This window comes from Brassica napus, chromosome A9 (assembly GCF_020379485.1).
Source record: "Brassica napus cultivar Da-Ae chromosome A9, Da-Ae, whole genome shotgun sequence".
In the NCBI taxonomy this organism is placed as follows: domain Eukaryota; kingdom Viridiplantae; phylum Streptophyta; class Magnoliopsida; order Brassicales; family Brassicaceae; genus Brassica; species Brassica napus.
In genome coordinates, this window is record NC_063442.1 from 36,006,312 (window position 1) to 36,030,041 (window position 23,730).

At 32.7% G+C, this 23,730-nt stretch overlaps 4 protein-coding genes across 5 annotated transcripts; 1 reads left to right on the forward strand and 3 right to left on the reverse strand.

Annotated features, from left to right (window-relative positions):
• Window positions 1-203: 203 nt before the first annotated feature.
• BNAA09G36790D lies at window positions 204-987 on the forward strand. Its single transcript, XM_013897033.3, has one exon. The coding sequence runs from the start codon at window positions 488-490 to the stop codon at window positions 878-880; it is 393 nt and encodes a 130-aa protein (XP_013752487.1). The 5' UTR covers window positions 204-487; the 3' UTR covers window positions 881-987.
• Window positions 988-1,341: 354 nt separating this feature from the next.
• LOC106454961 (polygalacturonase ADPG1) lies at window positions 1,342-4,641 on the reverse strand. The gene is made up of 9 exons (XM_048741221.1): window positions 3,873-4,641; window positions 3,534-3,665; window positions 3,271-3,444; window positions 3,117-3,137; window positions 2,804-3,011; window positions 2,606-2,687; window positions 2,348-2,456; window positions 2,145-2,258; window positions 1,342-2,051 (listed from the first exon to the last, which is right to left on the reverse strand). Exons 1-9 carry the CDS (start codon window positions 4,125-4,127, stop codon window positions 1,848-1,850), a joined length of 1,299 nt encoding a protein of 432 aa, XP_048597178.1. The 5' UTR covers window positions 4,128-4,641; the 3' UTR covers window positions 1,342-1,847.
• Window positions 4,642-7,154: 2,513 nt separating this feature from the next.
• LOC106451567 (probable galactinol--sucrose galactosyltransferase 2) lies at window positions 7,155-11,903 on the reverse strand. 2 transcript variants are annotated; one of them, XM_013893511.3, is made up of 13 exons: window positions 11,659-11,903; window positions 10,898-11,113; window positions 10,569-10,807; window positions 10,397-10,487; window positions 10,256-10,304; window positions 10,069-10,160; window positions 9,892-9,999; window positions 9,488-9,610; window positions 8,845-9,397; window positions 8,552-8,619; window positions 8,101-8,453; window positions 7,927-8,015; window positions 7,155-7,698 (listed from the first exon to the last, which is right to left on the reverse strand). In XM_013893511.3, exons 2-13 carry the CDS (start codon window positions 11,086-11,088, stop codon window positions 7,357-7,359), a joined length of 2,298 nt encoding a protein of 765 aa, XP_013748965.1. In that variant the 5' UTR covers window positions 11,089-11,113; window positions 11,659-11,903; the 3' UTR covers window positions 7,155-7,356. The 2 variants fall into 2 exon arrangements, with proteins under 2 accessions (XP_013748965.1, XP_013748966.1); XM_013893512.3 differs by having other exon boundaries at window positions 10,898-11,103; window positions 11,659-11,902.
• An 8,468-nt stretch (window positions 11,904-20,371) lies between these two features.
• On the reverse strand, window positions 20,372-23,647 carry LOC106368206 (calcium-dependent protein kinase 32). The gene is made up of 7 exons (XM_013808116.3): window positions 22,868-23,647; window positions 22,277-22,400; window positions 22,038-22,181; window positions 21,801-21,953; window positions 21,274-21,557; window positions 20,953-21,180; window positions 20,372-20,853 (listed from the first exon to the last, which is right to left on the reverse strand). Exons 1-7 carry the CDS (start codon window positions 23,402-23,404, stop codon window positions 20,698-20,700), a joined length of 1,626 nt encoding a protein of 541 aa, XP_013663570.1. The 5' UTR covers window positions 23,405-23,647; the 3' UTR covers window positions 20,372-20,697.
• Window positions 23,648-23,730: the final 83 nt, after the last annotated feature.

A 23,730-nucleotide genomic window follows, 5' to 3' on the forward strand; every position in this document is an offset into this window, starting at 1 on the left:
GACAAGAAGCAGACGAGAAGTGGCAGAGAGGGTAATTAAAGTTTGATGGGGACAACAAAACATTTACCTCTTGGTTTTAACCAAATGCATGTGGTTTTCGGTTTCTACAGACACTGAGGACAAATTGGGAATTGGGATAATTAATTTTTACCATATAGTTTTGTTTTTTTTTCGTAAACTTTTAATTAACTAGTTTTATAATTTGATTATTTTGAAATGAGTCAAGTGACGTGAATATCTTTTAGATCCAATGCATGTGAATCAATTGAGTACATATTGAAATCATAGATACGAAAGAAAAAAGATTAATCATAATAATTAAACCATTTAGCCTTTATTGTATTTTTATTTTATTATAAAGTATTTATATAGTTATTAAATAACAACACTCTCCAGGCTCCACTTCTAACACTTCAACCCTTGCCTCCCCCCCCCCTCCCACAATCTCACCTGAAACTCTCTCTCTCTAGTTCTCTCACTCACTCTCATGTTCGGAATCACAGCAAGACTCGATGACCAAATCGGCACCACAACCACGCCAACCACCATATACGTGGACCCACCTCCACAAGACCAGCCGAGTCACAACTCGGACCACCGTTCAATAGAAACACTCGTCATCGTCTTAGCCGTCATCACCATATTATCAGTCTTAGCCGGCATCTTCGCTAGACTCTGCGGCGGCCGCCATTTATCTGACGGAGGAGACCATGACATCGAAGGTTGGGTTGAGAGAAAGTGCCGTAGCTGCATAGATGCTGGAGTCCCCACCGCCGCCTCCCCTCCTCCTTCTACACCGCCACCGCCACCTCCAGCGACGGCAGCAACAGTGGAGGAGCCGAGTAAACCAGCAGCCACCGAAGAACAAAACAAGAAGTGAAGTAGAAAAGGGTAAAACTACATAAGCTTTCACCATTGTGTAATCGCATTAATATGAAGACTTCTTTTTTTTATATGTACCTTATTCTATGAACATTGATTTCGCAATTTCCTCGGATGTTTTATGATAATTATTAGAAAAAACAAAAAGCAAAAGTTCTTGTCAACTTTTGCCTTTAATTCCGTTTGAGATTTGAGACCAACGGCATTAACAAAAGGAAAAAAAAAGAGACAAGAATGTATATTTAGTTTTATCCTCCTCATATTGAATTATATATGTAGCAACAAAATCAGAGGAAAATCTTAATTTACATGAAATTCCATCATGATTTTAATACAGTGGACTTTAATCTAGTAGTCTGAAAAGAGCTCCTTGAAAATTAGTTAACACTCTTTATAAGTGTAGGAGTAGGAGAAAAGAAATACATCAAGATTTTATTTAATGGACCTTTAGTAAAGTGTGCCATAAAGCAAGAGCTCACTGAAAACTAGTTCTTTTTGGTTAATTTTGGGATTTGACACACTCTGGATTAACATTTTCAGTATTCAGTTTCAGGGCCGCAGACACAGACTCGGCCCGTGTGACTTGTATACATTTACTTGCACAACTTAATTTTTTTGTTAAATAAGAAACTAAAGTATGAGCAGCTATATTTTCATTATATTTTACTTACCAAACTATTATGTTAAAATAATGAAACCACCTTAGTGTAATTCGTATATATGTTCACAAATCACAATAATTAATAGTTCAAAAAAATATCAGACAAACCCATAATCTCATTCATATTCGTGGAAATACAAATAATAAACAATAAGTATACAAGACAAGAAATCTTTCGATTATTGACTATATTGTATGTTTATTCCCGATATCTTTACTATCTACACATAGCAAGAATCAATATGTAGAGTACAATATACATATATATATATGTATGTATATTAGTATAGAATTAGCTAAGTAGTTAAGAGCATTGAGGAGAAACGTTGCCTTGATTCTTAACGTTCGCATTCTTGCAAGATGCTGTTCCTCCTTTGATGTTCACATTATCAAGCACAATACCTTTGCATGGATATTTCTCACTGCAATCAAACGTTATTGCCACATCGGTTGCGCTCGTACCGCTTATGTTCCGGTACACCACATTGTTCACTTGCACCGCTGAGTCCTAATAAGCAAATATATTCCAAGGCGAGTGAGTCTAGTTTATTAAACAAAATATAAATTTGGACAAATCAAAATTAATCTATTAATCAATTACTTGTTGTTCGCATTTGTCCTTGTCGCAGTAGTTCTGGTCGATTATGATAGGATTCTTGACATTTTCCATACGAATGTTTTGAAACTTAATGTTCTTCGCAGTTCCTGACCCTCCCTGAAATCAATAAGGAGTATTGTTATATATTAACAATTTCAAAACAAATTTTTTTGTGAAATTGAAAAAAAAAACTCATAATAAATCACCTGATAAGTCTTGATTCTTACTCCATTGTCAGTCTCAGTGAGCTTAGCACCATCCACATTAACTCCCAAGACATAAGCTTTGGAATTGTCATCCCCCAAGCTCCCAATGCTTCTCATTTCAAAAATTAAATATAGATTCATATATTATATATTTAATTTAATTATTTGTAAGATTTATCATATTATTAAATATATTTAAAATAAAATTTCACTGCCCTTTAATTATAATTTGAAAAAGAAAAAGATGTATCGACTTACCTGATCCCGTGACCGGGGCCACAACTTAAATCATTAATTTGAACATTTTGGGATCCATCCTCAATGGATATACAATCATCACCTATAGAAAAACAACTATGAATATTATAACTAATATACATACTCGAATCCATAAACTCGAATAGTATATATATATATATATATATATATATATATATATATAGGGATCATTATTACCTGTTCCAATGTGTGAATTGGAGACTCGAATGTTTTGGGTGTTAGTGATATGAATACCATCCGTGTTGGGACTATCGTCAGGAGCAGTGATCTCGACATTCTTAATATTAACATTGTTGCACTTCTCAACCGAAATCTGAATCTGCTGCGCATTTCTCACTCTCAGGTTCTTCACATTCAAGTTCATTAAGTTGTAGAAAGTTAGAGCCTGCATTACCATAAAACACACATATATACATGCCAATTTTATAATCAAAGCATTCATTTAGTTTGAACATGTGCATATATATATGGAGCTTTTGTATTTACGTACCGTTGGCGCTTTTGTGCATGGCTGCAAAAAAAGAGAAGGAAACCAGTTAATATTAGCGTGATTACAGTTAACAAGGGGTATTTTAAATTAGTATATGCTTAAAGATACATGTGTGACAGTGTGAGACATATAGTAATTTGTGGACAATACAAACCTTAGATCGGTCGATTTTGCATGAGTTTTGCCACCAGATTTTTCCGTTTCCATCAACAGTGCCCTCGGAGCCGCCGTCGACTGATAGATTGTTAACGTCCTCCAAAATAAGCCAATGGTTTTTGTCTTTGTTGTAATCCGATCGTTTTGTAGATGCTGATAAAGTTCCGAGGATCTGCGTTTAATCGGTAAAAAGTACAATTAGTTCATTACATTTATGAATTAATGGAATACTAAAGATTTTTAAAATCATATAAATACTACCTGAAAGCTACGTAAAGATTTGCATGGGCCTCTGAACTGAGTAGACTTAAGGAGATAAGTCTTCCCTTTAGGAACCAAGAAGCTAGTAACTCCTTTTGTTGAACATGCTTTCTTCCATGCTTTCTTGAAGGCCTATGATTAAGCATGCATGCATCATAAATTTCAATTAAAATAGAATATTTTTATATATAAATCTTCTGAATTGCTTTATCCATATATCATTGTAAACATGATTTAAAACCATAGCGAAATTTTTATTAAATAATTTTATATCCATCATTGTAAACATGATTTAAAATTATTTTTTCTTTTTCAAAATAGTAAACATGATATATATACCTGAGTATCATCGGTTTTTCCATCTCCCTTAGCTCCGAAGTCTGATACACTAACAGTTGATGATTCGGGAGTGGGTTTATCGGAGCTTTTCAAGGTAAGAACTTCGTCGTTGTTGAGCTTGATTAAGCTATCGGATTCGTACCCTCCATCTTCATGACCATATCCATCATCAACGTTGCTACTCAAAGCTTCACACCACGAGAGCATCAAAAGAACGCCTAAGAAAATAGCAAGAGGTACGCAACAACGTGCCATCTCGAGTAAAGCCTTTTGGAGGATGGAAACGGTATTATTCAAAAAAAAGGTGTTTTTAAGAAAGAGTGTGTCTGTGTGTATGATTCTTGTGAGTAAGATGAGACTCTTTGCTGTGGGAAGTATGTATATTTATAGACAACTTAATGGATAGAAAAAGTTAGGTTTATTAAAGTTTTAATGGCGTTGGAGGTATGGAGAGAGATTGAGATTGATACGAAAACATCACTTTAAGCTTCTAGCCTTACCCTATTTGAATTTTTATTTACTTTTGCTTGATTGATAGGGAGTTTTACATTTTAGTTAGTTATTTTTTCTTCTTTTCTATTAGAAAAAGAGTCTGAGTTCATCATTGTATACCATTCACAGTAACATTTCATCATGTGTAATTACTGAGCTAAGCAGTACGTGATCTATATCCATACATATATATAAAAAGTTGAAAACATATAAGCAAAAGTGATTTTTAACGTCGTCGTCTCCTCTATCTCAATGTTCGGTAGTAGTTTTAGGTACTCCCTTACTCTTTCTTGCTTTTTATTTTGTGTGTGAGAAGTTGAAATTGCGGTTATAGTATCTTTTAGGAAAAAGATTCAGAAGAAACATTACCTACGTTAAAAAAAGATTCATATTTAAAAAAAAAAATATTTTGAAAAGATGTATGTTTTATATTTTCAATGCATAACTAACTGCAAATTGTAAACTCAAAAAAATATAATATAATGATGTTTATAAAAAATTTATTGGTTAAAAATTGTAGGAAATAGTTGATAATAAAATAATGAATTGGTAACTAAAATTTGATATATTTTCTTAATAAATATGAAAAATCTTAAACATACATCTTTCTGAAACGGAAGGAGTACATAATAATTTTTATTTGGCTGGCGTATTTAATCACATAGTTATTGTAATGTTTTTAAGTTTCATGTTTATCGGTTTTTTCATCTACTTCCTTTTAATATAGAAGGACAAACTCGAGTTGCAATAACCGATATTGAATTGTTAGGCAGCACAAGTCAGATTCGAGTTTAGTACATGTGTCTGAACGAACTGCAAATTATTTAATTGTGCATTTTTTTTATAAACTAGAGTCGTGATCAGTAAAAAATACATTTGAATTTTAGCATCTGGTGAATCTGGTAATTTTGCCAAATATTTCAGAATGTTGACATATATGGTACTCAAAAGTAAATTCCTTAAGTTCTCCAATTTGAAAGCTTGGATTATCTCAATCAACCGTCAATGTATAATGTGTAAAAATACCAAACTGAAAATATAATGTAAATACGTAAACGGCACTTGAAATGCCTAATTTTATGAGCGAAAGTATGTCAAAATAACGATTTATTCAAATTGTGCATGCGAACACTATATTATTTGTTGGAAAGTCAATTAACAATTTAATAAAGTACTTGGGAACACGTTTTGCATTCAAATCAAAAGCGCCAAATGTTTTAATATAAAAATGTCCCAAATGATGAAAAATAATATAAAAAAATTTCATAGGATAGTTTTTTTTTATAATTTTTGTCACAAAAATAGACTTCAACGAAGAAAATAATCAAAATAAGTTTTATTAAAAAGTAAAAATCTATTTTTACCCTAGAATTAACTAATTTAGACTTAGAGTTTAGAATTAAGGGGTGAAGTTTTGGGGATATGATTTCAAATTTAAAATATATATATATATTAATTTTTTTTAAAAAAGGTTATTTTGAGCATTTTCATTCTTCAGTGCTATTTTTGTGACAAAAATTTAAAAAAGCTATTTGAAAAGTTGCCCGAAATATAAGACTAAAATTCATCACCAATCTCATAATTTTGTATGGTTGATTACTCTATAAATATAATATTCATCACTAAACTATACCTTTTGACTTCGAAAACATTTCAAGAGCTAAATTATAATTAATTTTTTTAGAATCACTATTATTATTATTATTATTTTTTTGTGCGAAAGGGAATCACTATTATTTTCAAGATTCAACGTGGAAGCTTGAGACCAGCTTACCGTCTGAAAAAACACTTGATTAACTATAATCTAGTCTCTAACATCTCGTATGTAATAGATTAGTTGTTCATTGTGATCTGTATTTGGTTTACACATAAAATTCATATTGGATCGCCTAATTAATGTGGTTAGTTAGATATATACGTATCCACTATCCAGCCACCTTGTTTCAAAATTTTGGTTCGACAAAATGCAATGATTATATAGTTTTAGTATTTACTGTAATCATTACGGCTTCAAGTAACATAATAAGTACATCAAGAACAACTACAAAGAGTTGATGTCCATACATATTTTCTTATCGATTAACAACCACAAAAGATAACGTAACTATCCCGTGCATACAAGAATCTACTTTTTAATAAATTACCATTTGACTAATACAAATGTATATGTGCTTGCGAAGTTTGCTTGCGAGACCTAAAAATATGGCCGATATTAGTTTTGTAAATTTGTCTAGTCGTTGTTATAACCTTGCCGTAATTGGGTTGCTTCCTTCTCTGAATCTACTGTCTTGTATTTTTCTTAATTATAGGTTAAGGTTCAACTTGCTCATCGCTTTCGTGGATGTCAATATTTCAATGTATGTGTTTTACTCATTATATTTTAATTACTTGGTGTTGATAAAAGAGAAAAGAAACATTCAGAAACTGAAAATGATAGCAAATAATGTAGAATTTGAAGTTGAATGCTTTGGGACTACAGATAATATTTCCGAACAACTCCTTAAGTTTCGTTTCACTTTATAGATAACCTTAATGCATTTGTAAATCATGAAATGCTTTAAACCTATTTTGTGTCTTTCACAAATGAGGTTTTGTTTACCGACTGAATTTGTCTATGAATATAGATGTATAAATAATTAAATATGGTGCAGTAAATCGTCATCGATATTTAGTATGTATTGCACTATATACGTAACATGCATATTATTTATTGTGAATAGCTATGTTTACCGAACATAGATGAGTTCATGAATTTTTACGAGATGAATGATGTAACGAATGCACCAACAATTCTAAAATTAATTATTCGTGACCATTTTATTTTGAAACAAAAGAACGACAGAGACATAACGAGATTACATTTATTACAAGCGAAAATACTACTAGGCTACTACTACAAAACATCTATAACAACAATACAACATGTTGAATAGCTAAATGGTAATAAAAAGAATAATAAGCCGAGCCACCAAGTAAACCAAGCTTCTCCCGCTTACACAAGAATCTCAACACGCCATCTGAACATTTCTTCCCTTGTCACAGGCAGATTCAACGTCACAAGCCCAACCTCCGCATCATAGTTGAATACAGTCTCGGTACCATCAACAGCGCATCTCAGTGGACGCTGAGAAGAGTAAGCCCCAAAACGACCACAACCTCTAACACCTAGAGATATCAGAGCTGTTGGAGAACGGTTTTCGCTGACCACTGAAGAAGAAGAGACCTCAGGTTTATCGTCTGTCACGGTATTGATCTCCATGGACTGGATAGCTCCACTTGAGTTGAACATGTCCAGGAGTCCAATAGGTGCGAATGAGATGCTTGCAGTGATTTCCTGTTTAACCGAATTTAATGCATGTTAACAATCAAAGTCTGTAGTGATACACTCAGGGACGGATATGAGATTTAAGAGGCCATTAGTATTTTAGGTTAATTTTAAATTAAAATTTGATTAAATAAAATTTGACAATTTAGAGACTACACAACTTATGTCTAATAGAATGTTTCATTCGGTTGTATCCAAAACCGGCCAAGAATATACTTTGAAAAGTACTATATTTACCTTTAGAGGAGAGATGTGGAAGAGTTCATATTCAAGAACCTTGAGAGTGAGTGGGATGGAGGCACCCTTTGGTAGTCTAACCAGCTCCCCTGTAAATCAAAACCAAGCTCATGTTTATAAGCATTGATCTGTAATGTTCGAGATTTTGTCTCGCCTGTGGAAATCTTTTTTTACCTGATTTGTACGCGTAGACTATTGAATCTCCACTCCAATCTGGACCAGCCACTTCAGAGATAAGATCAGCATCCTCCGCCCGGACCAAACCCGTGAGTGTACCAGGAGAAGTGTCATGAATCCTGTTCTTCTTCGTGTCCTTGCACCAACCAGCACCTTGACAGTTGAATACACCAACTATACCAGTAAACTTATTCATGTTCCAGATCTTGAGCAAGCTGGTTCCATCTCTAGCTGGGTCAGCGAATAGGCAGTCACGTGTAGGTCTACCCGGAAGCCGAGCACGAAGAACTGAGCCATCAGGAAGAACCAGCTTCCTCAATAGATCAAAGTTGTGGTTGCCTGGCTTATCACTGCTCATGTAACATGACAAAACACATCTCCAGTTAAAACTTCGGATCAAACATTAAAACAAGAATCAAAATAAATGATGTGGGGAAGGTTTTTTTACCTGACATAGATTGCACATCCACCTACTGCACGCGCCGCAGCATGGTACTCTGCAGTTGGGTGTAAACTCTGATAACAACAAAACATTAATTGTAAGCATTTTTTTTAATACTAGAAGTTTTAGGACCGAAACTAGTAATCCTCTAAGCCCGAAACCACATCATGTAATATTATTAGTTGAAACCCCCGGAAATTAATATTGTCGTTCCGAAACCACACTATGCAACATTAAGTATAACCATTTGCATGAACTATTATGTTTTATAAAGACAGAAAGCATTTTTCTTTACTTACATGGAACATGTCCCAGTCAGGTTGCATGAACTCTCCAAGGAAAAGAGTATTGTAAGCAACCGATGCTATATGTATAGTGTGAGAAGCAGGATCTCTCGGATAGTAATCATCAGATGCCCTAACAATAGCAGTCTGTTTCGCGCTGTATAGCCCATCCGTGTTGTGACACATGCAAGAAATGCACCCATTATCTTTAAAGTTCCTAGCAATGGAAGCTTCTAACGCCTGGTGGTAGCTGCGAGTGAGAGAAACTCTCCCACCAAGACCAGCACCGAGAGTTTCGATGATGTTCTGGACATCAACTTTGACTCCATCTATACCACATGAAGCTAGGTAGGAGTGCAGCTCGTTGTAGAAGTTGAACACTTTCTTGGGGTTGACAAGACCGAGTCCATGAACAGCGAGGCTGTCCATGACTATATCTGGTTGGTTCCCTAAGACACCTGGGGACTGAACTGGGTATGCTAGTGCACTGTCGTAGTGTTCCATACCAGAAGCAGCGGGTTTAACTCCGCCCCAGTAGCCAGCTAAAGCGTGCCACGCATAAACTTGTCTGTAAAATAAAAGAGTCAAAAGCCTTATAAGTACGCAGATCTTATTGTCACGTATGAAAATCAAAATGTTAGAAATTAGAGAGACATACTTCACATTGTGGCGCTGCTTGGCATTGTCAACCACACTCTTAAGCCCTGATACTTGCGTGTCCTTAGGATCATTCTTCTGAAACTTTGCGTTCTCCTTTATACCAACAAGCCTAGTAGCAAACCTGTATAACAAGGCAGAAACACTTGTTAACCACACCAAATCAATTATATCTATTAAGTTTATATTAGAGATTTGATTTTTAGATTTAATTATTGAATTATTTTGATGAATTATACAAAACAGATATACAAAAAAAAATAGACAAACTTGTGGATTTGAACTAATAGTATTACTTGATTTAAGAGATTTAGACCCCACTAAAGATCTTTCAGACAATCATGGCTTCATAACATACTTAAGATGCTCCATCTACATAAAAAAAAAAAGAGCAAGAGAACTTACTGTGCTCCTTCCTGGACAACGCAGTTTGAATCTTTCTCTTTGTTTTCTATTTGTTGCCAACCGTCATCTATGATCAGAAACCTTGGTGGAGTTCCACCTTCTGAAAGACTGCAATAAACAAAAATCCATCAGAGACCCAATCAACATTAACAATAAGTGGCTCTGCTTTTTCCATACCTTCTAAGGCCCTCATCAACGCCCTCGGCAGTCACGTCTGTGTAGAACGCGTCCCATGTACACCATCCAAACCAGTCTACGAAAGAAGGCAGCTGAAACAACAGAGATGACGAACATGAGAAAATCATATCCAAATCAAAGTAAGCTCTTTCTCTATGACAAGAAGAACCATATAATGTTTACTAACCTTCTTCTTCTCACGGTGATGAAACGTCTGCATGTGTCTCTCTGCAGCCCTGAGACATAACAAGAAGATTACCATATCTTAGCACACGCACACATTAACTCTAAATAAATCATAACACTTAGGTTTATTCTCCAAACATACTTTACGGATTGAGTGATAACTTCAAAGGGATTGGTTCCAGCATGAACATAAACAAGATGTGTTCCTTGGCTAGTTTCCACCGCCTTATCACCTGCCAAAACAAAACATCAGTTTCTCAGCTCTGGAACTATCCACTATCTATGTAACAACTGTGAAACTAGCTGTGACTTACCACTCTCAAGACAAATCTCAATCTCGTTCTTCTCATTTCCTTGCAAAACAGCTCTGAACTGGCCTTCAAGTAGAGGGAGGAAGACGGTATAAACAGTGGGAGCATCATCTCCGTTAACCTCATCTTTACTCTCAAGTAACATGAACTGCGTCTCCAAAGGAATGTCTTTTCCACAGGTTCCCATTCTCTGAGTCATCCACCATAGTTTAAACCGGAAACAGCACATAAACCGAAGACCCCTGCAAAGATTCCACAAACCATAAGCTTAAAGAAGACACTAACTGCTTCAGTTACAGATAGAAAACCAAAAAAAAAGTTTGGTAACTTACTCCAAGACACCGATGGGGAACACATGGAGACTCTTGCTCTGTTCAAATGTTGCGCCTATAAAAGCTCCGGAATCTGATCCGGCACCGGTGACCGGAGTGAGGATAATGTTGTCGGGGATTTTGGTGAGGATAGTCTTCCCTTGGACAACAAGGTTGTCGTTTTGGACAGAGATGTTTGAAGTGATCGTCATCGTCTCAGGACCAAACTGTTTCAAACTTTCAAACAACCACAACATAGAAAAACCAACATAAGGAAACGTTCCTTGGACCAGTACTCTCCAGTCTTATACAAAAACAATAAAACAGGATTTTTCAGGATATAAATAGTAAGTCTTCCAAAAATCGGTCTAAATAGCCTAGGCAAGACTTATTTGCCTACACAGAATTTTTATTAAAATAATAAAAAATCGCTCAAAATCAAATTCTATTAGCATAATTAACCAGTGTTAAAAAACATTAAAACGTATTAAGAGCCTTGTGAACTCCTGAGAACTAGATTTAAACCACCGCCTAATCAATAATCTCATATAAAGCGAATACATAAAACATTGCAAGTAGCTACTAAGTTTCGGTCTCGTTCAAAATCATGCTCTGAGATTTGTGTTGTATTATTTAATTCAGAACAGAATCTGATTTAAGTAAAGGTTTCCCAAAATAGATTTATGAAACTAAGATTCAGATCTCTCATTTAAGTTTCTTCTGGAACCACTATTCAAAACCTAAGCCTTAGGGAGCAACATACGATCAAACGAAATACTTACAGGATTGCTTCTCGTTCGTATCGAACTGAAGGATACAAAAAAAAGGCAAGAGATAAACTCAGCCCTATGCAGAAGCTAAAATGTCGCTGACAAGGAGATAAAGTAATAACACGGAGTCGCCGCCACAGAAGTGGTGGCTCCGTCAAATTAATGGATAGAGAGATACGAAGCTGGTTTACAAGAATCGAAAACGTTTTTTTGCTTTGTTGATGAATGAATGAAAGTGGTGGCGGAGAACACACGGTTTATATATGTGGGAAGAGCCGTCAGGATGTTGCCACGTGTCATGTTACTTTTCCTGTGGATGTAGATAAATTGACTAGAAAAATCATGATATTTTCTTATTGCTGAATCAGAGACAACTCATTTTAAAAATATTTAAATTGTTATTACTTACTGCGCTATTTAAAACCTATTTTTACTATATATTTTTAACAGGAAAAGTTTGGGTTCGCCCTAATCTCTACTTAATTCCATGATCAACCATTGCTAATACTTTATGACATCGTATAAAACATCTGTATCAGCAAGAATTGAACTAGGGATATAAGTCATATAACAACCCAATTATTTGTGCTAAACCACTGATTTAATACACCGGTAGATAACATTTTCTTTTAAATTTTGATTTTTTTTAAGATAATTTTTATAAATTAGCAGCGCAAAAGTACCTAATTATTTCCTGCTTATCTCTAAGCTAAACAAAACAAAATAATATTCATAAAAATGAAAATAATTATATTTTGATATAATTAAAATAAAAGCTCATTACAATTTTACGAATTTTCAAACTATATAAATAGAAAATAATTTTGCTAGACGTCAGTTAAGATGAAAATCTGAAATGTTGAAAATCATGGTTGTCATAGCTGTGTAAAAGAATCATATTAAATATCGAATCAAATCTTATTACGAAACTATAAATAGTAACTAATCGTTCACTCGCACATAATCATATAACGATGCCCAAATGTACAAGAAATCGTGTAACGTTGTTCTATACGCGTCTTTTAAAATATTTTTTACTACTTGAATCGCGTGTCTTATGGGAATGCCAGTAATATACATACATATATAATCACCGGTTCGTCTATAAGTAGATCTTTAATTAATATTTTCGATATTTTTACACTCGTATGCGATGACATATTTTTGCAATATTACTGATCAGTTTGAAAATCTTATGGACTAAGTCACGTCACGAGTCTGGTTCAGTGGTTTTATACCACATGGGCGGCAGTCAGGTCAGGTGGGCAGTCAGGTCAGGTGTCTCGAGTTCACAAATTCCAATCTTTAATATAATTTATCCTGACAATATCTTTTTTTACTTAAAATTTTATTTTCTGTTGTTCAAAAAAATATGTAAGATATTTTCTATCGAAAATGCTACAAACATATCGTTCTTTCCTATCCAAACATCTATCTATATATGTCTTAAAAATATAAATTCAGTTGGTTGACAAAAAAAAAAGATATATATTCAGTTAAATTAATTTTCTCTTTTATTTTAGATATATGAAAATTATGATTCTTAAAATACATGTTCCTAGTAAAATTTATAAAAATGTATCGTTTAGTCTGTAGATATAATTTTAATAGAATCTCTTCGGCGTGGCTTTGGTCTGAAAACTATGGCAATACTTCAAAAATATTCAAAATAAATTACTTCTACCGTTACATGTATAAAATATTTTCAACAAAACGACGACCAACACCGCCCAAGTCTATCAATTTCCGATCAAAAACACATGTTAATATGTTAATTATACAAAGTCGTTTTATTTCGATAATTGAGAAGATAATACAAGTGGTTTATTTTGACTCATTTACGGAGCACATCTAACAACGTCACTGAGATACGGACCGTAGCTCGTACCCACTTGATTTCACAATCCTTATCCACTTACCCGGAACTACGTGTGTATGTGTGGTCAACACTTGACGACTCGTTTTGAACCGAGTTTGTTCACTTGACTGCTCTTTTGTACGAACAGACACAAATGTTTCTTATGGATAATACAGGGAACGACAACCCGATATATGATAATAATAATAACGCTTACGATATTATATCGTTGAAGAGTATGATATGTTTACGTCGTACCCTGGGTTGACAGTGCCGTGCCTACCATTTGAGGAGCCTAAGGCAAGAATAACTCTTTACAAAAAATCAAAATAAAATAATTATAGAAAGGTTAAAATGTTAGCAGTAAAAAATTCATTTTCTATAATTATTTTCTGATATTTGGTGTCTAAAATACTATTATAAGTATTAATTATCATATTTCATTTTTTTGTTTTATACTGAACTTTCAGATTTTAAGTATATTTTGTAAATTTCTCAATCCTACTGTAACTCATATAAATCATATAGTTATATTTATAAAAATATGAACTAAATTTTAAATTAATGAATTAAGAACAAAATGCAGAAAATCATAAGAGTGCATACAACAAAATCGATAAATGAAATCTAAAATATTTTTTTTGTAAAGGATGTAAAGAAACATATATTTATATGGAATATATACATGAACATAATCACTTCTAACAATATTTCATAAAATTTGTAGTTATGCATTCCATAAAAACCTAAGTGAATGTATATTTAATAAAAATAGGGCCTTAAATTTTAAATGAAAAATGAGAATCCAAGGCAATTGCCTTTTTTCAACAAGGGTGAGTACGGCTCTGGCTCTGGGGGTTGAACAAAAAAAAAGGTATGATATGTTTACGTAGTTCCATGATCGGTCATCGGTGGTATGGATACATAAGCATTCGTTAATTGCTTAGGTCAAATTTTGAATCAAGTGACTGATGCCAATAAATATCGACAGGTATATAGTTATGAGGTTTTATTACTACAGTTCGTGTTATTCTAGACTATATTTCCAAAAGCCTTTCTTATTAAGGTCTATGTCCGTGACCCACGGTATCAAATTTTCACTTTATAGTTTATTATTAACTAGGATAAGCGGTTATAAATTTATATAAAATTTATCTTTAACATGGTGCAAATAAATCTGAACAGTCGTTGATTTTCATAGGACAGTTCGGATAATGCAGTTAGGTGTAGGTCTTAAAGAAAGAAAGAAAATATTAAATGTATACTTTAATTAATTTTATGATTAGTTTAATGAAAAATATAATATATACTTAATTGGACCAACATATTTTCTAAAGATTCTGAATTTCATTCTGGTGATTACACATGGTTACACTTAAAAGTTGTAATATTTCCCAATTAATATATAAGGGATAACGAAAACAATACAATTGATACTGTGAGTCACGAATATCTGCCCACGGTCCACATAGTTGTGGTGTAATGATAGACGAGATCTAAACATGTGCTACAACATATTTCTTTGAGATTTGAGTTTTTTCTCGAAACAAAACCATAATTATGTGGAAAACTAGATTTAAAAACTTTGGTCTAGGTATATGCGTCTGCGCGAGTATTGGTTCTTACGTTTTTATATATTGATATTTGTTTTTTATAATTATTGTTATATATTTTGGATATGACTCCACATAACTAAATGTATTAAAAAAAATACGGACCGAATCTGGTAATAAGATTTTTTTGGTAAAAATATTCAAACCTATTTCAGATACATTGGTTATTTGGATATTTTTTGTTTCTATTTATCAGAACCGGATTCATCCAGATTCGATAGACTCGATTCGAAATCCATCCAAAAATTTATAATATTCGAGTGAGGTTTATTTTCAAAATTCAAAAAAAAAACTGATACCCAAAAATAATAATCCGTACCTAAATAAGTACCCGAATGTAGTAGTTAAGAATAGTAAAAAATATAATAAAACACTTTAAAATAAGGTAATTTATTTTGTTATACATGTTGTCGAATTATTTTAAAAATACAAAAAATGAATTGGTTAGAATATGTTAGAAAACGAAAAATGAAAATGAAAATTATAAGAAAATATTTAAATTTAGTAAAATATTGTTTTGTACTTTGGCTTTAATAAGATAGCTATTATGTTTATTGAATGTTATTTTGAACCAATGAATTAGGAAAGGTTGAGATTTTATAGTTAAATATCAAATATTGTGTTTATTGTTTATTATTTAGTGGTTGTGATTTGATTTGATTGTTAGATTATTTTACTATATGAATTGAAGTATTCATTAAGTTAATATATAACCTTACGTTTGTTTGGTGTAGGTAAAATCAGCTAAAGGGTAAGGATTTACGTATAATAAGTTTGTCTCTTTCTATAGATGAATTTGAAGAGAAATGTAGAGGGGGAGGGAGGGAAGTTATAGTATATATACCTTATTCTTGAGATAACTTTGTTAGATCTATTTATTTAAAGAAATTATTTAATATTTGAAAAAGACAATCACTATTTAAACATAGGTTTATTTAATTTTTCAGTGGCATTAGACTGTAAATATTGTGTAAATTTAAGGGTAAAATTTAAATTGTACTTCAGTTTTAATAGATTAGATTGTGTAATAATCAATCCAGTTATTTATGATATTAGTCAGTAAGTATTTTAAGCTTGCGCCTGTATTTATTTTTTAAATAAAAATTTACTATTCCCTCTGTTTTATTTTAATTGTCACTAGATTTTGATCCGCACATTCATGCGGATATTTTTCATGTTATGAATGTATACTTTTGATTTATTATAAACATTTTAAGTGTATAATTTTAATTTTAGTGTTATATATTGTGAACATAAACCTATTATTTTAGTAAATTGTATACATGGTAGCATCCATCATATTATTTTAGTAAATTTTATTGATATAGAATATTTTTTGGATGTTATGATATTAAGTTTTTTTTGTTATTAAATTAAGACTTCAAAATATTAGATTACTTTAATTTTTATAACATAGTTTATTTTTCCGTGTTACATTTCAAGAAGTTATTCTTTATTATCTATGATTATACTTTTTGAAAAATTTAAAACATTATCATTTTAAGTTTGCGTACTTATTTTTTAAATTTTATATTTTGTCAAAATTGTTTGGAAAATTACACAAACATATTTGAGGTGGGAGATTATATGATTTTTGAAATTGTTTTGTTACTAAATTAATACATTATTTTATATAAATAATTTTAATTTCGGTAAGATTTTTATACATCTCTCAGAATATGTCTATAATTAATATAAATATTAAATTTATAATTAAAATTTGATTTGTCATTAATATTTTGAATGAATAATTAAAATTTCATAGTTTTCTAATAACATATTTTTAGTTATAAACTATTATATTTTTGTAGACTATTATTTTTAAACAATATATTTTTGAGAGTTTCAAAATAAAAGAATAAAATAATATGTAGTTGTAGATATAAAAGTTTAACCAATGTTAATGAATTTATGTTTATAAATTTATTTTTATAAAAAATATAATATAGTTTACGAATTTTAACACATTTTGATGATGAGTGATAATTTATTTAAATGAAACTATTTTAAAAAATAAAATAGATAATTTTACCCATATTTGATTCATATAGTACTTCTATTTTAATATAATACATAATATAATTAAAAAATATATAAAATAGTATAGAAATTTATTTTCTTGTTTTATAATAATTTTTTAATTAACATTGAATTATAAAGTTATATTAGTATTTACGAAATTAATTAAGCGTTATTTTATAAAAATACTTAGAAGGTTGGTAGGATTTTGTTAGATTCTTTCTCAACAAAATTTGCTATATTTAAAAATAATTTTATATTTATATTTGTTTTATTATTAATGTAAATAATAAAATATGTAAATTTTTTAGATGGTCCTAGTATGACTTCTTAACAGTAGATAAAAAATAAGACTATGTTTTAATAGATTAAATTTTAGGGTTATGCACATATATTAAGAAAACATATGATTTTATATTTTTACAAAATAAAAATACAATTACCTATACACCTAACCATATTTCAACCAATAGACAAATAAAATGAAAAGAATTTGTTAATAAATTTTGTGTTGAAACTCTAAAACGCCGATTATTTTGAAACAAATTTTTTTCACTACAACGATAATTAAATCGAAACGGATGAAGTATTTAGCACTAAGTACATTTACTCTAGAACTGATTGGATTAAAAAAACATTTGCCTACGTAAAATTTGTTACTCTCTCTGTTCTTAAATATAAGATGTTTAGGGAAAAAACACACATATTAAAAAAAATATTTTTTTTGTCTAGAAAGTATCATTAAAACTATAAAATAATTGTATTCAACCAATTAGAAAATAGATTATTAAATATGATTGGTTACACAAATTTTAATAAAGTAAAAATTATCTAGAAAATTGAAAACATCTTATATATTGGAACATCAATTTTTTTTTGGAACATCCTATATTTAGGAACAAAAAGAATATATTGAAGAGTCGATTTTTATCATTAAACCTAGGCATGGGACTTATTATCCGAGATCCGGATTCGATCTGAGATCTGCTCCGGATCCGCTCCGAAAATAGGATATTCGGGGTGTCTGGATCCGAATCCGGATAGTAAAATCTTGGATCCGTCCAAACCGAATCCAAATCCGGATATCTTAATTTTTAGGTCGGGATATCCGGATCCGGATTCGTATTTTTAAAACACATTAAATTTTTGAATTTCATTAATATTTATACATGAATTAATATTTTAATATTATATTTTAGTTTTTACAATATTATAGACATATATAAATATATTTATAAATATTTAATTTATGTATTATATTAAAAAAATTAGTACTTTTAAAAAATATATTATTTTTAATTATTTTTACGGATCCTGATCCGGATATCCGTAGGTAATAGAATATCGGGACGGATATCCGAATCCGGATATCCGGAAACCACGAATCCGGATCCAGGTACCCTGAATTTCCCGGATATCTGAATCCGACCCAAGCCTATTAATTAATTTAAACCTACCTTCTTCTTTTTTGAGCAACTCATTAAACCTACCTAAATACAAAAACGAAAGCGAGTAAATTAAATCACAATCAAGTAGGAGTGGTATTTATAATGTTCATTCATTCCTAATAATTGCATTAAATTCGAATTAAGATATACTTTCCCCCAAAAACAACAAAAAGAAAATACACGAGTCGATAATGTATTGTAGCTTTTTTGTTTTTGTAAGCAAACGGCGCAAGTAGGTCCCAGGCACGTAAGCTCGAGTTCATCAAATGGGGAAAGATCTAATCCCATCGCATTGATCAGTTCAACATGTCATTGTCTAGATCCCTTTCACTTTCGACTTTTCATCATTGTGATACGATTATTAATTTTGTTGGCTGCATGTATATAATTTATATACGTATCATTACTTTAATGTTTAACTCTGTAATCATGATTAGTATCCTTCCACAGCTTATTGTTATCTTACTACAAGGTCCACATCAGACATGTGTATCGTTCGAATACCGCTCATCCTCACACCTTTTGCATGATTGATTGTTTTAATAATTTGTAACAAATTGGTAAAAAAACAAAATGGCCACGCAAGTCTCCCGTGTCGATAAGACTACTACGACGTGGATGTTTTGTTCTTTTTCTTCAGACGACGTGAACTTTTATTAGACGTTTTAACTAAGAAGCGATGATGCGAGTTTAATTGCCTTTTTGTTTATATTTTTGTGATTGTGAAGGAGTGAAGGACAACACACACAAGCGATGGTACTTCTGAATGCTATAAACAACACATTGGGATGGCGGTGAGATTTTCAATGATTCATAAAAATATGTAGAAAAAAGCTGAAAAGGAGAAAGAGATATTTTCTCAAAATGATTTTTTAGAACTTAATTTTCTAAATACCCATTATACAAGTGTTTTTTTTACCAAGGGCTTAACTCTTTTGAAAATAATCAAACTTAATTATATTGGGTTTCTTAACCAATGGAACTGCTTTTACGTTTATGATAAAACAAGAAGGTACTTTTTTACTCAGGTATTCATCAAAACATGATTGGTGTTTGTATGCAGGATGACGATAATATCGACGACATAGTAATAGTATGTTAGATTAGATTGTCGATAAGCCAACGACATTATTGTGCAGTGCCGCTCCCAAAGGTTGAAATTAAATGGCTTTTTATATAATACAAAAGTGTTTAAAATATTGAATGTGTTTAAAATAGATAAGTATGTTGGAGAAGAAAAGGATCGAAACAAGAGTCAAACTTGTTAACTATTTGATAAATTCATAAAACTAACATTATATATGAGTAATATGGCCTTAGAATTGGCTATATATATCTTGTGGCTTGAAGCAAGTGTTATACTAGCCTTATTGCAGAGATGAACGTGTTACTGTGTGTTGATACTGATTTTTGTGAACTAATGATAATTCCGTATATGGTATGGTCTTTTATATTTAGTTTCTTTAAAAAGGATTACACACATTTTTAACAGATTCTGACAAAAAACGACACAAAGTTGATCTTAAAAAAGAAAATGCGCATGATTTGCTCTGCTCTCTTTCTTTTCATTTTCTTCCACAAAAAATAATAATAATCAGACTTTCGATTTTTTATTCGAATTTTCTCATCCTGTCGGTTGTGACATAAACTCTCATTGTCAAAATTTTACCAAGTCATATGCTTTATGTGTCTGAACATACTTATATAAGAATCTGCGTAAGAGTATAAATGATAAAAGGCTCTCTACATCTTCTGGATTCGCAAAAAAAAAAAAGAAGAAAAACAAATTCAGTTTCGCATATAATTCTTGAATTGCTATAGAAATTACAGATTATCACAAGAAAAACTGATGATCTTCTTTGATCTTCTTTAACCCCATACAATTATACAAAATATCTACAGAGGCCACACTACTCTATAGCTCTCTTTGATCCATGCATGCACGCTTTGCTTGTCAGCCAGAATAAAAACACAATTCGTTATACTATTGGATGCCTAATATACTTAAAATCGTAGTGTAACTAAAAACCCAAAAAAATATAAAGAAATGAAGAAATATTTGCATCATTTTGATCCAATCTTCCAATGATGATTCTCACATATTCACACTCTCTCATATTGCCTCGCTATTGACATGCAACGATGCATCTTGCATCAGTTTTTGACTGATACTATTAAACCGTTCCCTTGAGTACTGCCTAGAAGCTTTTCTCCAATCTGTTCCTGTTTTCATCATTGTCGCAAATTCTTCATAACTTATTCTTCCATCCTACAAAAAGAAGAGGTTGATCATGTTTAGTTATTCTTCCATTATAGTTTTTTTTTGTTTCTCGGACTTTATGAGACTATAAAGATGAGGCTAACCAACCTTATCGGTATCAACATCACGGATAATGGCTTCAACAACCTCTTCACTTGTACCAACTTCATCAGACAAAGCTTCCCTTAACTCTTCTATTTCAATATACCCGTTGTTGTCTTGATCAAAGAATGCAAACGCTTTCTTGAGATGCTCATCATTGCCCATTTTCCTGAGATGCACTGATATGGCAATGAACTCGTCACAGTCCAAGTATCCATCTTTATCAATATCTCCCTACAAAAAAGGAAAAACACTCCAAGCTCAGTGCACTGCGTATATAACTTCAAAGCCTACATAGTAAAGTAATGATAATAAAAAAAAACTTACAGCGTCCATAAGAATCTGTAAATCATCTTGAGGAACAGCATGGCCAAGTTTTTGCAACCCTATTTTTAGCTCGTCAATGTTTATCTTCCCTCTTTGGTTGGTGTCCATGATTTGGAACCCTTCTCTTATACCAGAAGCTTCTTCATCTGATAAATGCTCAGCAATAACCCTGAGTGCTCGTTTCTTGAGCTTGTTCATGACTGTGAACTGCTTCAGCCTTGCCCTTACTGTTTCACCTAATGACACATTGGGAGCTGTCTTTGCATTTTGTAACCACGGATGATCTGCGCAAAACGAAGAAAGACTAGTTAATACTCTTTTATCTTTCTCAGATTCCATATGACAACTATGGCCGGTTCTGAGCATAGTCTAGTGAAACATTGGCCATGGTCTCCAAAATTTTAAGAGAAAAAAAATATATATATAGACAACATAAGCATCATTAGATAAATGTTTATGGCCTCTAAAATCTCAATGCTGGTCCTAAGGACAACATAAGCATCACTAGAAACCATAAAACTATATACCTAGCACTTGCTGAGCTGTGAGACGACGTTTTTGGTCAGGATCAAGCATTTTCCTGATAAGGTCTTTTGCGTTTTCAGAAACCTTAGGCCATGGATCCCTTCTGAAGTTCAGTTGAGATCGAATAATTGCTAGTGCAACTCCTTGTTCAGTTTCTGAAAATGTTTATAAACAAACTTGATTACTCTTATGATCCTTAAAGTCACATTTGTTACTAGATGATGTGAATATAGACTAACCTGCCCAGAAAGGAGGGACACCACAGAGAAGTATGTAAAGAATAACACCTGCACTCCAAATGTCAACCTCTGGCCCATAGTTTCGTTTTAGCACCTCAGGAGCCATGTAGTACGGACTCCCAACGATCTCGTTGAACCTCTCGCCTGCAATAGAAAGACAATGGTGTGAGTTTAAGATTGTTGCTATACATCAAAGGAGTAGTAAAAAGAAAGCAAAAAAGAAAAACAGAACACAATACCTGGTTTGAAGAAGACAGAGAGACCAAAATCAATGGCCTTAAGAGGTGCAGTCTCCTTCTTGTTTGCAAATAAGAAGTTCTCAGGTTTCAGGTCCCTGTGCATTACCCCATGTTTATGACACACCTGCAGTGATCACATGGAAACCCATTAATCTCACATTTTTGAAAAGAATAATCCAAATACACACATAAAATCGTCTCCCAGGCAGCAAACAACCAATGCCGGTCCTGGGATGACGATACAAAACATTCGTCTTGTCCCAAAGTTTAAGTAGTTTGTATGTATAGACAGTTCGGCCCCAAACTAATTAAGAATATTATATTTATTGATCATTTAGCTTTAGTTCGTAACTATTTCAATTCCATAAATCGCCCTGCGAACAATTAGTACCCTTCAAGCAATGCTACCATTAACATTGCAATAATGTCCTAACACTAGAACCAGTGAAAATGGCAGCACGTGAGAGCTCAAACTATACACCAATCACACGCAATCATGGCCGCTTCTAGACTTCAAATCCAATAACATATAGTCATTTCAATTCTGCAAACATATCAAGAGAAAGACAAAAACGCTAAATCGTGACGAACCTGAACAACTTCCATGATGGTCTTAGTCACAACAGCAGCAGCTCTCTCAGTGTAATGCCCTCTCGCCACAATCCTATCAAACAACTCCCCACCTTCACAAAGCTCCATAACCAAATGAACAGCAATCTCATCCTCATAAGTCTCCTTCAAAGTAACAACATTGGGATGCTCAGGCATATGCCTCATGATCTCAACTTCTCTCCTAACATCCTCTATATCCACAGCCGTCCTCAGCTTCTTCTTCAGAATCGACTTACACGCGAAGACCTCTTCGGTCTCTTTGTCGGTGCATAGGTACGTGACACCGAACTCTCCACGGCCTAGCTCTCTCCCCAGCTTGTATTTCTGCGAGATCTCGCGTCCTGTTGGATCCGTTAGCACGATAAGCTTGAGAGGTTTTACCTTTACTCCTCCGTTGTTATTGCCGTGGTGGAGACCGTAGTCGATGGAGAAAGGGTTTTGCTTCTTCCTTCCTTTTGTGGGCTTGTTGTTATCGTTATTGGCTAACGATCCCGCAGAGCCGCAACAATTACCCATGGCTTCAACAATGACGGATCAAGTCAAAACGGTTGTAGCTCGAGAGATCGAGGGAACTTAATTGGGTATAGATTCACGAGGTGATTCCAAGATAATGGGGAAGATCAAAGGATGGTTACTTGGAATGAAAATACGTGGATGAGACGGATATATATGTGGGAATGGAGGGAGGAGAAGAAGATCATAAACGCGTGAAAATCAAAGAAGATGGATCGAATCAACGTCAAAATATTTTTCTTGTTTTTATGTTTTGTCTGAAAATCATGAAAATAATTTACAGACATGATGGAAGGAAAGTCAACAGAATCTTCCTCCCTATTCTACAG

What these genes read in the sequence shown, in the direction of transcription:
- LOC106454961 (XM_048741221.1), bottom strand. Translation starts at nt 4,127, where the DNA reads ATGGCACGTTGTTGCGTACCTCTTGCTATTTTCTTAGGCGTTCTTTTG. An exon ending in GAAAAACCGATGATACTCAG is followed by an intron (nt 3,666 to 3,872) that starts GTATATATATCA and finishes GCTTAATCATAG; the next exon opens with GCCTTCAAGAAAGCATGGAA. An exon ending in CATGCACAAAAGCGCCAACG is followed by an intron (nt 3,012 to 3,116) that starts GTACGTAAATAC and finishes ATGGTAATGCAG; the next exon opens with GCTCTAACTTTCTACAACTT.
- BNAA09G36790D (XM_013897033.3), top strand. Translation starts at nt 488, where the DNA reads ATGTTCGGAATCACAGCAAGACTCGATGACCAAATCGGCACCACAACC.
- LOC106451567 (XM_013893511.3), bottom strand. Translation starts at nt 11,088, where the DNA reads ATGACGATCACTTCAAACATCTCTGTCCAAAACGACAACCTTGTTGTC. An exon ending in AAGCAGCGCCACAATGTGAA is followed by an intron (nt 9,398 to 9,487) that starts GTATGTCTCTCT and finishes TTTATTTTACAG; the next exon opens with ACAAGTTTATGCGTGGCACG. An exon ending in CTGACTGGGACATGTTCCAT is followed by an intron (nt 8,620 to 8,844) that starts GTAAGTAAAGAA and finishes TGTTGTTATCAG; the next exon opens with AGTTTACACCCAACTGCAGA.
- LOC106368206 (XM_013808116.3), bottom strand. Translation starts at nt 23,404, where the DNA reads ATGGGTAATTGTTGCGGCTCTGCGGGATCGTTAGCCAATAACGATAAC. An exon ending in TACAGATTCTTATGGACGCT is followed by an intron (nt 21,181 to 21,273) that starts GTAAGTTTTTTT and finishes CCTTTTTTGTAG; the next exon opens with GGAGATATTGATAAAGATGG. An exon ending in GTGATGTTGATACCGATAAG is followed by an intron (nt 20,854 to 20,952) that starts GTTGGTTAGCCT and finishes TTCTTTTTGTAG; the next exon opens with GATGGAAGAATAAGTTATGA.